The 14,493-nt window shown below is 46.4% G+C and overlaps 1 protein-coding gene across 1 annotated transcript in view; it reads left to right on the top strand.

Annotated features, from left to right (window-relative positions):
- Positions 1-1,157: 1,157 nt before the first annotated feature.
- st18 (ST18 C2H2C-type zinc finger transcription factor) overlaps positions 1,158-14,493 on the top strand; it is a 458,310-nt gene continuing 444,974 nt past the window's right edge. The window contains exon 1 of the mRNA XM_038809340.1: positions 1,158-1,265. Within this exon, the coding sequence (XP_038665268.1) occupies positions 1,196-1,265 (70 nt within the window). The 5' untranslated portion in view covers positions 1,158-1,195. The remainder of the gene's footprint in view (positions 1,266-14,493) is intronic.

The following is a 14,493-nucleotide window of genomic DNA, read 5'->3' as shown; positions in this document are numbered from 1 at the left end:
TTGTGCCTGGGAATCACCGTGAATCACTCACTTAATATGCGCAGCTCGTTAGTTACAATTCTGACTGGTTTCTGTAGCAGCTAGAATACAGGGGATTCTGCAAACTGCTTGTTTCTTTGCCAATGTCCATTTTTCCCTGTAACCTTTGCGTTCTTCCATTTTGTGTGAGGAAGTGGCCAACCCAGGTGGCTACAGCACCTGTTCAGGTACACTGAGGGAGAATTCAGAATGTCCAATTCACCAACAGCATGTCTTTCGTGACTTGTGGAAGGAAACCAGAGCACCCGGAGAAAACCCACGCAGACACAGGGAGAACATGCAGACTCCGCACAGACAGTAACCCAAGCTGTAAATCGAACCTAGGTCTCTGGAACTGTGAAGCAACAGTGCTAACCACTGTGCTACCGTGCTGCCCTATCAACCTACATGTAGTAGTGTATTATAGTCCTTTCTATAGTGTGTTTTTTTCCTTTTAAGTTAATAAATATTCTTTATTAATTGTTCACACAATGACTGGACTATTCCTCCTGGTTCATATATTTTTCTCACAATGATTAGCACTGCTGCCTCATAGCGCTAGGGACCCAAGTTCTATTCCGGTATTGGTTGACTATCTGTGTGGAGTTTTCACATTCTTCCCATGTCTGCTTGGGTTTCCTCCGGATATTCTGGTTTCCTCCCATAGTCAAAGATATGCAGGTTGGGTGGTGTTACTGGGATAGGGTAGGGGAGTGCCCTACCCCAGGTAGGATACTCTTTTGTAAGGTTAGTGCAGGCTCAATGGGCCAAATGGCCTCTTCTGCACTGTCAGGATTCTTTGTGTTCTGTGGATATACCAAATTGAAAATATGCACCACTAAGAACCAGAGTTCCAACTTACCCTTCTAATAATAACAATAATAATAATCTTTATTAACAAGCACTTCTTTCGGGACTTGGGGGAGGAAACTGGAGTGTCCGGAGGAAACCCATGCAGACAGGGGGAGAACATGCAGACTCCGCACAGACAGTGACCTCAGCTGGGAATCAAACCCAGGTCCCTGGCGCTGTGAAACATCAGTGCTAATCACTGTGCTACTGTACCCCCCTCTGAGTTTTGATACTCTCACATTCAACATTAGCAAGGTTCTTAACATTGCTTTCTTTTTAACACATGCAGAAGCCACACAATGCCTGAATTCTGCATGAGAAGATCATGAAATCCGCATTGTTGCAATGCAAGGTGAATGTGGAATGTGAACGTTCACACATTAACTACAAGTTGAGTGAGTAGTACCTTTTGTGATTTTAATACATCTCACCATTGAGCTGTGGCATTCACAAAATCACATCCATGCAGTCGATGGCTCCATGCACTTGCTTTCCTGGCAGAACCATTGTGTGCTCTACATGCTTCTGTGTTTAGGGAGAAGACAATTACATCTCTTTTCCTTAATTCAAGGCTTCTGTGACCTTTTGGCTGCATTCATAGATGGCGAACTAAGCAAAGACAATTAGGGATTTGAAATAAATGCATGCTGGTGGATATCCAAATCCCGTGAGTAAAACAAATAATTTTGCCGACAAGCTGCAAACCCCTGCCACCTCAGGACTCCACTAATGGCCTCTGAGTGTTTGGGCTGTCCCCTGGGATAAGTAAGCTGTCGATGGGCACATGAATGGAGTCCCGCAGCTTTGCAGCAATATGCAAATGAGGCTCGTGGACCAATTTGTCATGCTCCTGTTACTGGTCTCATTAGGCAAATGGTGTCAAATGGACAATGCTGAGTATGAATCTCTTTTCTCAGAGGGTTGTTTAGTCTTTAGAATTCTCTAACCCCGAGAGTAATGGAGGCTGACTTATTGAATGTATTCAACGGCCTGGTACTGCTCCTATTTCCTATGGCAAATGCAGCTGTAACTTGAGCATGCTTCAATTTGAGTAATCCAATCTTTTAGTCTTTCTGAATTACTGGTTTCCAGAATGTACTCAAATCTAGATTGCTACCACTCCAGGAGGACAGTCTCTAATTGCTTCCATGTTCAAGGTATAATTGAGTTTTGCACCTTTCCACAAAAACCATACTCGAGTTAATTGTGTTATGGGCCAGGGCTTAGAAACTCCAAAGTAGATTATGAAGTTCACCTGACCTACAATCATTATGTTGAATTTGGCCAGGATGAGCACAAGAGCCTGCCTTTCAGGTGTGATTCAACAGTCTTCCTAGACACTTTAATCAAAATAAACTTTATTCTAAGAACTTAGTTAACTAAGTTCTTAGAATAAAGTTTATTTTTATTAAAGTGTCTAGGAAGACTATATATATATATATATATATATATAAACACACGGCAAGAATTTTAATCAATTACAAACATAAAGACACCCCACAGCTACTGTAATCTATGTATAACATTTAATGAATTCCCCCTTAACTGTTCCAATTTAAAAACAAAATCCCATAAACCAAAACCCCCTTTTAAAGGGCATGGCCCAGCACTCTGCATTCTCACTTGAATAAGACTGGCTTTCCCTGAGAGTCTGACCCCGCCTCACCAGCAGGTTTAAACCCCTCTGGAAAGCAAACTATGGGCAGGATTCTCCCCTACCTGGCGGGGCGGGGGGTCCCGACGCTGAGGAGTGGCGTGAACGACTCCATCGTCGGGCCGCCCCAAAGTTGCAGAATCCTCCCCACCTTCAGGGGCTAGGCCGGCCCCGGAGTGGTTTGCGCCGTGCCGGCCGGCGGGGAAGGGGCTTGGCGCTACGCCAAACGGCGGCGAAGGGCCTCTGCCGGCCGGCGCGACTTGGCGCATACGCCAGAACACCAGTGTGCTTATCTCCGCGTCGATCATCGCGGAGGACCACAGCGGCTGACGCGGAACAATGGAGTGCCCTCACGGCACAGGCCCGCCTGCGGATCGGTGGGCTCCGATCGCGGGCCAGGCCACCGTGGGGGCACCCCCCGGGGCCAGATCCCCCACCCCCCCCCGAGGAGCCCCGAGGCCACTCGCGCAGCCTGGTCCCACCAGCAAATATCTGGTGTAAAATACGCTGGCGGGACCCGCCAAAAACGGGTGGTCACTCGGCCCATCACGGGCCCGCCGACCGGCGTGGCACGATTCCCGCCGCCGGAGAATTCGGCAGCCGGCGGGGGCGGGATTCACGCCGCCCCCCGGCGATTCTCCGACCTGGCGGGGTGTCGGAGAATCCTGCCCCATACCTTTGAAATTACTAATGCAGGTAGCTATAATCAATGTTTTTTTTTCTGGGACACCTCTTTAAAATGAAAATAGAGAGAGACAGGCCAAAACACTTATTTTCTCTGTCTGTAGTCCACAGCAGTCAAAACTGAAAGCGAAAGTAAAACAAACCTCACAGCCACAGCTCAGCTCCACCCACAAAATGACATCACTGAAGCCATGTGATTAGACAAAACCCTTTCTTAAAGGGACACTCCCATGACACTTGAATGATACAAAATACATATACAGGACGCAAGCCAAATAGAAGGAAAGCTTTGCACTTCTTATTATAGCGGATTTAGGTTTACGCCTAAGAACATAAGAACCACAGCATAATATTATTTTACTGGGGAGAGACATTCAGAATGCTGCAGTACAGAGGGATCTGCATGTCTTTGTACATTAATCACAAAAAGTTGGCTTGCAGGTGCACCAAGTAATAAGGAAGGCAAATTGAGCCTTAGCTCTTATTGCAAAGGGAATGGAGTATAAAAGTAGGGAAGTCATCCTCCAACTTTATAGACCACATCCAGAATACTGCATTATTGGACCCCTTATTTAAGAAGAGATATACTCACATTGGGGGCAGTTAAGAGAAGGTTCATTAGATTGATTCCTTGTCTTATGAGGAAAGGTTGAGCAGGTTGGCCCAATGCTCATTGGAATTTAGAAGAGTGAGAGGTGATCTCAATGAAACATAAAGATTTTGAGGGGCTTGACAGAGTAAATGCTGAGATGTAATTTCTACTCTTGGGGGATTCTGGAACTAGGGGGCACAGCTTAAAAACAAGACGTCTCTCATTTCAGATGAGACGAGGAGGAATTTCTCCTTTCGAAGCGTTGTTAATCTTTGTAATTCTCTACCCCAGAGAGCGGTGGAGGCAGGGTCTTTGATCACCCTCAAGGCTGAGTCAGGCAGATTTTTGATCTGCAAAGTCATTAGGGTTATGGTGGGGGGGGGAGGGGGGTGGTGGGGGGTGGCAGGAAAGTAGAGTCATGGCCACAGTCAGATCAACCATAATCTTATTGAATGGCAGAGCTGGCTCAGGAGTCCCAATTCTAATGGCCCATTTCTGATGTTCTTGGGTACATATCAAAGTGACCGTTATTCTTAAATATGCATTTGACAAAGATAGAAAGCTATGTAGAAATAGTCAACATTGAGACTGAGCTCTGCTCTGTTCTCACTACGTGCCTGCTTGATTCAGAAAGAAAGTAAAGTATTTCATATGGAAAGATAAACATCTCCCATACATATGAACTCAATTATTATTGAGTTTTTGATACCCTATCCTTACAACAAGCTGAGCAGTCTTGCTGAAGTACACAATGCACAATGATTGGTTCATTTATGGAATTCGACAATCCTGTCAAGCCTCAAACAAGATTTCTGAGTATTGTTGTTTATCAAGATGGTTTTGTTTAATATTGATATGGACTGGATTGCCTTGAACACTCATGATTTTGATTTCAAAAGAAGGATTTTGAATTATTTGCTGATTCTTGTCCTCTTGGTGCAACATTCCATTCAAAAATGGTAAGTTTCTGGGCAGTAAATCGCAAATAAAAAGATTTCGAACTGTTCCATTGTCCTGTTCAAACCCAGCCTGAATTTCTGATGCCATGTCTTCACTATTACAAACCCACTAAGTCTCCCATCCATCTGCGTCTGAAACCAACATCTAGAACTTTGTCACTTTCAAACTTGAAATCTCCAATAGTTCCTACCTGACTTCCTATTCTTCATCCACACCTATTCCTGCTCACCCTTATCCATATTCTCACTGACTTTCATTTCTTTCTTTAATAAGGACACGGGGAGTCCATACCAAGTAAAATAAAGAACTTTGATTTATTTACAATCACGGTATATACACTTCCCAGTAGATCTCTACCAGGTCTCAGTCTGCTCGGTGACTTACTGGCCAAACTTTTATACAATGCTAAATTGAGTTCCCCCGCCCCTCCGCAGGGTAGCATGTACACAGCGAGAAGCACTGGGAAGATAATCATTCCCAAAGTCCCATGCAGGATATTAAAATCCTCTCCATCCCCCAAAATCAGAAGACCCCCTCGACGACTGATGAGGGGGACAAGCAAGAGCAAGTGGCGCATCTCGTCCTCTCTTTGTTTCCAGTAAATCGGCGTGTACCTGATGCGCCAGATCAGTCGGCATATAACTTGCAGGAGAACATCATCTGCAGCAGGAAGGCCACGGTGGAAGATTGGCAGGAGTTGGCTGAAGTTTTGAATCGGCATCTGAGACCTCAGACGTTTGTGTCTCTATTTCTGAATCTGAAGATATAACGTCAGGCATATTGGCGTTGACACATACTGGAGGCTTCACAGCAGGCTGGTTCGGCAATGGAGTCAGAGGATCCAGGATAGGTTTCTTCCGAGGAACCTCACAAGGGACCAACCTCCAAGAATTAAATAGATCCAAGTGACATCTCATTAGATGCCCCGGACCCAAACTTGGTAAGAGACTGGTCCTGTTTGACAGACAACAATCCCAGAGAGCCAGTGAGCATCGACCTTGAAGTTACCAATGAAAACTGCATTGTCAGGTGCGAAGCGTTGGACAGGTTGATGCCGAATCGGGCAATACCCTTGCATTACATGGTTATGGTGCACCTGCATGCTGATGTCTGGGAGGATCAAACTCAGGTGGATACAAAGCCTACTACCCATTAGCACCTCAGCAAGGGTCACTCCAGTTATTGCATCCGGCATGGTCCTGTACGAGAATTAAAAGGTGCCAGCCTGGTGTCCATTGAGCCCGAAGTCTGCTTCGTTGGTCCCCGTTTAACCGTCTGCACAGCCATTTCTGCCAAGCCATTTGATGCTGGATGATGTGGGCGGCATGAACATGTCGAATCCCGTTGCTTTTCATGAAAGCGGCAAATTCTTCACTCGTGAAAGAGGCCCCATTATCTGTAACAAGCACCTCTGGGATTCCATGGGTGAAAAAGGAAATGCACAACTGCTTGATGGATGCCCGGGAGGTGATTGTCGCCATCTAGTGGATCTCCAGCTGCTTGGATTGGGCGTCCACCGGGACAAGAACAATCAAACCCAGGAATGGACCGGCAAAATCAGCATGTTGGTGAGCCCAAGGGCACCCCGACCACTCCCAAGAGTGTAGGCGTGCCGCTGTGGGGAGTTTCTGGTGCTCTTGACAGATGGAGCACTGTTGAGCCAATGTCTCAATAACCATGTCCAAACCCGGCCACCAGATATAATTTCTTGCCAGCTTCTTAATTTAGAACACTTGATGTGTCCGTTGCGAAGGTCCTTTTACACGACTGCCCGGCCCTTCTCTGGAACAACAACCCTTGTGCCCCACAGGTGGATACTGTCCTCTGTGGACAGCTTCCAGCAGAAAGCCTCCAACTCCTCTGGTAGCTGTCGATGCTGGACTCCATATAGCACCAGGCGTCGCATCATGGCAAAGATGGGGTCAGTTTGCATCCAGGCATGAATACGCGATCAAGTGACAGGCAAGAAATCCATGAAATTGAGGACAGCAAGAACTTAGCCTGCCTGAAGGTGGTTTGTGGATTTGGTCTGCAGAGGAAGATGGCTCAATGCATCAGCATGCACAATCTGAGTCATGGGCGGTGCTCGGAAGACTATTCAAAAGAAGCCAATAAGACTCAGCGCTGGATCCTTGTGGCAGCAATTGGTGCGATCGCTTTGTCCTCAAGGAAGAGGTCTAACAGCGGCTTGTGATCCGTGATGATAAAGAAATGGCAGCTATAGACGTACTCATGAAATCTCTTCATTCCAAATCGGACTGCCAGACCATTTCTATTTGAGCAAACTTCCGCTCAGCCGCAGCCAGTGTAACAAAGACGAGCAGACGTTCACAGCCATCGCTCCTCAAATGAAACAGGACTGGCCCAATTCCATACGTGATGAATAATGGCTTTGAAGGATCGAAATGCATCAACACCCCTGAAGCGGTCAGCCGCTGTTCCACTTTTAAACGCTTCATCTTGGGCCTTGCTCCACACCTTAGGCTGGTGCTTCTTGAGGAACAAACGAAGGGGAGCCAGGGCAGTTGCCAAATTTGGAATGATCCTGCTATAATAATGACCAATCCAAGAAAAGAGCGAAGCTCGGTGGCATCTCGCGGGACGGGGGCCAATTTGATGGCTCTCATGCGACCGGGTGCAGGTCATCTCGGTCTACTCAATGCCCCAAATAGATGACTTACTTTGCGTGAAACACGCACTTCGTGCAGCACAGGCAGACCCCATACTCTGAAAAGCACTTTGAGGTTTTGTAAATGTTTCCAATGACAAGCACATTGTCTAAGTAAACCGCAACGCTCAGCAATCCACGCAGGATGTTCCCCATGACACGCTGGAAGATTGTGCATGCCGAGGGTACGCCAAATGGGATGGTCGGGTATACTCGTAGACACCCTTGTGCATATTAATCATGATGTAGAACTTATCAAGCTCCAGCTGTAGATAAGCATTGCTCATGTCCAATTTTGTAAATATGCAACCACTGGCCAATGTAGCATGAAGATCCTCGATGCGAGGTAAAAGATAATGGTCCAACCTCGAAGCCGTGCTCACCATCAGTTTATAGTCCCCGCAGAGACGGACTGTCTTGCCGGCTTCATAATGGGGATTACTGGCGCCGCCCAATCAGTGAAGCGCACAGGTCTAATGATGTCCAAACTTTCCAAGCGATGAAGATCAGTCTCGACTTTCTCCACTAAAGCGTAGGGAACCGGACGTTACGAAAATATTGGGGCTGCGTCTCCGGGTCCACCTGGATCTTGAACATTAATGTTCAATGATACCCAATGATGCCCCGTTAATGATACCCAAGCCAGGCTGGAAAACCTCGGGGAACTTGCTCAGTACGGCACACAGACCGCCAGATCCCACCTGGAGGATATGCTGTCAATCCAACTGCAGCTGGTGTAGCCAGTTGTGGCGCAACAGGTCAGGGCTCTTCCTTTCACGACAATAAGGGGAAAACAAACTGCGTGGTGCCCATAAACTACCGCAGCAAGCATCGTCTCCACAATATTCAGTTGTTCCCTAATATATGTATACAAACAAGCCACCATGTCAGCCAAAGTCAGTGTTCATATCCCGTTTAATAACATCAAAGGTGGTCTGCACCACCACAGAAATGGCAACACAAATATCCAAGGCCCGGCCCGGGGGCTCATGCTTACCTTGAGCAGGTCACCTGAAATGCTGGCCCTCCTGCTGCCTTTGATTATGCCTAGATCGGGGCCCACACATTGCACAGGGACTGGAATCTCCTTCAGCCAGGTCCATGGACATCCCACGTCTCGATGGCTGGTCCTTCGCCCAGAGGTCGGATTCGCTGCGGTGGTCGGTTCGGGCTGTGGGGATACCTTGTGAGAGGTGACACCCCAAAACGTTCACTTCAATCCCTTGCATTTCTTGGACGCCGCGTTCTATGCTTCCTCGGCAATGAGATCCGTTGCACCTGTTGAAAAGTCAGAGAGGTTTTGCCAATAAGTTTTTTCTGTGTTTTCATATTATTTATACCACAGACCAAATGATCGCGGAGCATAATAGGTAAAACAGTTCCATACTCAAAAAACTCAGCTATCTTCCATAGCCATGATATGAACTCGGTGACTGACTCACCGGGGTTCTCTCTGCCATATTAAAACGATCTTTGAATGAGCACTGATTGGGTCGGGTTAAAGTGAAACCTGCCAGACCATGGGGAAGATAAGCATTCCCACCCTGTAAATCCCATGAGGGATATTACAGTTCCTGGTGTCCCCCAATGCGCCCATTTATTTTCATGGCCTCACTGATAAAAGAGCTTCAAGGTATAGATGGTGGTTGAAATTTTGAAGGACATTCCTACACAAGAAAAGGTCTTATGAAAGTTTTGCTTTTTAGGAATTATGGTCTATTCCAATAAAAATGGTAAGAGTGACTTTGAAAATTATGAAGGTAGGTTCTGAGATAGGCCTGCTTGGGATTCTGTCCACGTTTACGAGGATCCATTGATTCCATGGCAGTAGCAAAAATTCCAAGTGGTGCAACCATCTGTCATGTTACAGAAAGTTGGGCCTGGAGGGGAGCGAGTACCTGCCCCACCTTAAATAATATACAAACGCACTGTAGCCCCTTCATGAGGGTGGGAGGGAGTGCATTTAATTAAAACAAAACTTACATTTGGATTCATCTTTGAAGGTCACCATCCTTGCCTGGACCCCCAGGTTGGGTGGACTCACAACCTGGTCTCATGAGGCACACTAGCTGCCCCACCAACTGAGAAACAAGAGACAAGAGAACTCTGCTGTTCAAAATCATCACCCCGACCTTGCTCCCTCTTTCATTGACCTTGTTAGGACTGTCCAAAGGCTCTGAGCCTTACAAAGCTGAGCAGACATTCCAATGCAAAACCAGGACCCATCTTAGTGCAAATTCTAACCTGTCTCCACTGCTCCCACCAAAGGTGCAAGGCCCGTATGTTATTGAAACATGTTAGTTTGGCTCAGTGGGCACACACTTGCCTCGGAGCTAGAAGATTGTGGATTAATTCCTTATTTTCGCTCTTGACTGCACAATATGATAGGATTTCTCAGTGCCCGAGTGGTGCAACACTGGTGGCGCTGTCGTTTAGGTGAGATGTTCAGATGGTGTTAAAAATGAAGCTAATGCCACTATTTAAAATAAAGTAGTTTGTTAAAATAAAGCAGTGCGTGTTTCATGCAAAATAAGTCATCTATTTGGGGTATCGAGTGGACCGAGGTGGCCTGCACCAGGCCGCATGAGGGCCATCAAATTGGCCCCCATCCCGCGAGACGCCACCGAGCTTCGCTCTTCTCTTGGATTGGTCATTATTATAGCAGGTTCTTTCCGAATTTGGCAAATGTCCTTGGCCCCCCTTCGTTTGCTCCTCAAGAAGCACCAGCCTAAGGTGTGGAGCAAGGCCCAAGATACATATTTGTACATATTGGTACTAACGGCATAGGCAGGAAGGGGGATGAGGTCCTGCAGCAGGAGTTCAGGGAGCTAGGTAGAAAGTTAAATGACAGGACTTCAAGGGTTGTAATCTCGGGATTACACCCTGTGCCACATGCCAGTGAGGCTAGAAATAGGAAGATAGAGCAGCTAAACACATGGTTAAACAGCTGGTGTAGGAGGGAAGGTTTCAGTTATCTGGACCACTGGGAGCTCTTCCGGGGCAGGTGTGACCTGTATAAGAAGGATGGGTTGCATCAAAACTGGAGAGGCATAAATATCCTTGCCGCGAGGTTTGCTAGTGTCACACGGGAGGGTTTAAACTAGTATGGCAGGGGGGGTGGGTACCGGAGCAATAGGTCAGAAGGTGAAAACATTGAGGGAGATCTAGGAAATAGGGCCACTATGGCTCTGAGGAAGAGCAGACAGGGAGATGTTGCTGGAAACAGCAGGACTGGTGGCCTGAAGTGCATATGTTTCAATGCAAGAAGTATAACAGGTAAGGCAGATGAACCTGGAGCTTGGATTGGTACTTGGAACTATGATGTTGTTGCCATTACAGAGACCTGGTTGAGGGAAGGACAGAATTGGCAGCTAAACATTCCAGGATTTAGATGTTTCAGGCGGGATAGAGGGGGATGTAAAAGGGGTGGAGGAGTTGCGCTACTGGTTAGGGAGAATATCACAGCTGTACTGCGGGAGGACACCTCAGAGGGCAGTGAGGCTATATGGATAGAGATCAGGAATAAGAAGGGTGCAGTCACAATGTTGGCACTTTACTACAGGCCTCCTAACAGCCAGTGGTAGATAGAGCAGCAGATAGATAGATAGATTTAGGAAAGGAGTTAAAGCAACAGGGTTTTAACTTCCCCAATATTGACTGGGACTCACTTAGTGCTAGGAGGTTGGACATGGCAGAGTTTGTAAGGAGCATCCAGGAGGGCTTCTTAAAACAATATGTACATAGTCCAACTAGGGAAGGGGCTATACTGGACCAGGTCTTGGGTAATGAGCCCAGCCAGGTGGTAGAAGTTTCAGTAGGGGAGCATTTCGGGAACAGTGACCACAATTCAGTAAGTATTAAAGTGCTGGTGGACAAGGAAAAGAGCGGTCCACGGGTGAATGTGCTAAATTAGGGGAAGGCTAATTATAATAATATTAGGCAGAAACTGAAGAACATAAATTGGGGGCGGATGTTTGAGTGTAAATCAACATCTGACATATGGGAGGCTTTCAAATGTCAGTTGAAATGAATTCAGGACTGCCATGTTCCTGTGAGCAAGAAGGATAAATATGGCAAATTTCGGGATCCTTGGATAAAGAGAGATATTATAGGCCTCGTCAAAAAGAAAAAGGAGGCAAATGTCAGGGCTAGAAGGCTGGAAACAGACGAAGCCTGTGTGGAATATAAGGAAAGTAGGAAGGAACTTAAGCAAGGAGTCAGTAGGGCTAAAAGGGGTCACGAAAAGTCATTGGCAAATAGAGTAAAGGAAAATCCCAAGGCTTTTTACATGTACATAAAAAGCAAGATGGTAGCCAGGGAAAGGTTGGCCCACTGAAGGACAGAGGAGGGAATCTATGTGTGGAGCCAGAGGAAATGGGCGAGGTACCAAATTAATACTTTGCATTAGTATTCACCAAAAAGAAGGAATTGGTGGATGTTGAGTGGTGAGTGCCCAGGTATCTGCTGCTCTTGTCCTTCTAGATGTTAGTGGTCGTGGGTTTGGAAGATGTTGTCTGAGGAACCTTGGTGAGTTACTGCAGTGCATCTTGTAGCTGGTACACACGGCTGCCACTGTTGATTGGTGGTGGAAGGTTTGAATGTTTGTGGAAGGAGGAGAAGTCAAGCGGGCTGCTTTGTCTTGGATGGTGTTGAGGTTCTTAAGTGTTGTTGGAGCTGCATACATCCAGGTAAGTGGAGAGTATTCCATTGCACTCCTGACTTGTGCCTTGTTGATGGTGGACAGGCTTTGAGTGGTCAGGAGGTGAGTTACTTACTATGGGATTCCGAACCTTTGACCTGCCCTGGTAGCCACAGTATTAGTATGGCTAGTCCAGTTCAGTTTCTGATCAATGGTAACTCTCAGGATGTTGATTGTGGGGGATTCAGCGGTGGTAATGCGATTGAATGCCAAAGGGCGATGATTAGGCCATTCTGCCCATCATTTCCTGTTTTATCTGACTACTAGCTCTGCACAGGACTTCACTGCCCCTCTTACCTCCAACCCCTTCATGCACATTAGAACAGCTTCCCTCCTCTGTTACGTTGTGTGACCCTGTACCAATTGTCACTGCCCATTCGTTGGTTCCTGCTACTCCTGTCAACCTGTTTGAAGCTTCCTGGCCTGTTTTCAGCCAGTGTTGCTCTCCAGCGTGATTTGTCAGACCATCCACAATCCCTTTTTAAAAATAGTTTTTATCATTTCATACGGTGTTCTCGACCACTGCTGGCTTCCATTTCTGCTGGTTATGGCACTGTGGCACAATTAATGACCAGAATATTCCGGTTGTCGGGATTCACTTTTCCCGCCAGCAGTGCACCCCCACCAGTGGACGTCACGGCGACATGCAGTGGTTGTAACGGGAACTCCCATTGACAAGCAGTGGGAAGATAGAATCCCACCACCAGGGAACAGCGCAACGCCAAGAAACACTTAGCTGTGGAACCGGAGAATCCCACCCAATGTTTCTTTTTTAAATGAAACTTCTTCAATTCTGCGAAATGTGGTTTGCTGACTTGCATGACTTCCTATAGTGCAACAACATTGAAGCATGCTGGATTTAAATCTCTCCCCATCCTTTCATACTTTTCTCTTTCTCTATTTCCTCCCTCAGCCCCTCCAGCTCCTTTCGCTTTCCTTTGCACACCTCCAATCCTTTACCCTTTCTCCCCATTCATCATTCTGTGACATCATGAAATTCTAGGCAAGTCTTTTGTCATCAGATTTACAACTATGGAGGCAGCATCAAAAATCCTGAGAAGCTTGAAACTCATTTGTTTCAGTCTGTCTTATGGATAATTTTGCCAAATTGCACAAAGAACTTATGGTAAAGAAGTGGTAGATTTCACAGTTTGTCAGTATTATCGTAGCCAGAAAGTAATTACTCGCTTCTAATTGTCTCCATGGCCTCCAAGTGTTGGGCTGACCACATGGTGAATCAGTGAATAAAACTAGAACACTGAGGGTATTACCAACAGATTTCTGGCATTGTAGATTCTGAGTTAGCAGGTACACGTCTGGAGGTGCCATAGAGTTGAGTGTGCCTGTGGGTTAATATCTCACTGCCAAAGAAAAAACATTCGCAACGGCTTAAGCAGTAAATTCACCATAAAATTATTTGACCAAAATTAAATAAGTGAACATCAAACTCCATGAGCATTCTTGTGCACTTTTAATGTCACTCTGATGGGAATGTGTGGAAAAGGACAAAAGTGAGACTGCAGCCTAGAAATGCATGGTTCTAGCCTTATACTGGGAATTTTGGGGAAGAGGTAGAGTCTCTGTCTGCTTCTTACCAGGCCAATGGAGAAGGAAGGGGTCATGACACCCAACATCCAAAGTTTCCGTTTCCCTGACCTCACATAGGCCCATCTATTCAGCCAATCGAATTATTAGGGAAAAGTAAGTACAACCAAATAGGAAAGAAATACATTTCGATCATGTTACAAGGTGGGTTTGTGGGCACCATTGCATCCTTTCTGGGGGGTCCCAGCATTCCATGATCAACTTTCTGGAATATTAATCCTAATTTCTATCCACCCTGAGGGAGGAAGAAGTTGTGAATCAAGGGGCCTTCCCTAACTCTGTGAACTTTGCAAGGTCTTCTGTGTAGGTCCATGGTAGGTGTGTCCAGATACCTATGGTAGAAAGTGTTTCCATGCAACTCTCCTGGGAATTTCAATCCTGCAATTTATTGGAGAAAAATTGATTTGAGCCCTTCAGCCCGGTGAGAGTCAGAGCAGAGATTTGAAAAGAACAGGGAGGTAGTAGAAAAAAGGCTGGTAACTATAGGCCGGTTAGCTTCACTTCTAAGTGGGGAGAATCTTGAATCTATCATCAAGGAAAAAATAGCGAGACATCTGGATTGAAATTGTCCCATTGGGCAGATGCAGCATGGGTTCATGAAAGGCAGGTCGTGTCAGATAGAACATACAGTGCAGAAGGAGGGCATTTGGCCCTTCGAGTCTGCACCGATCCACTTAAGCCCACACTTCCACCCTATCCCCGTAACCTAATAACCCCTCCTAACCTTTTTTGGACACTAAGGGCAATTTAGCATGGTCAAT

Source organism: Scyliorhinus canicula, chromosome 10 (genome assembly GCF_902713615.1).
Source record: "Scyliorhinus canicula chromosome 10, sScyCan1.1, whole genome shotgun sequence".
Classification (NCBI taxonomy): Eukaryota; Metazoa; Chordata; class Chondrichthyes; order Carcharhiniformes; family Scyliorhinidae; genus Scyliorhinus; species Scyliorhinus canicula.
Note: the sequence above shows the minus strand (reverse complement) of the source record. Positions and strands in the feature narration are given on the sequence as shown.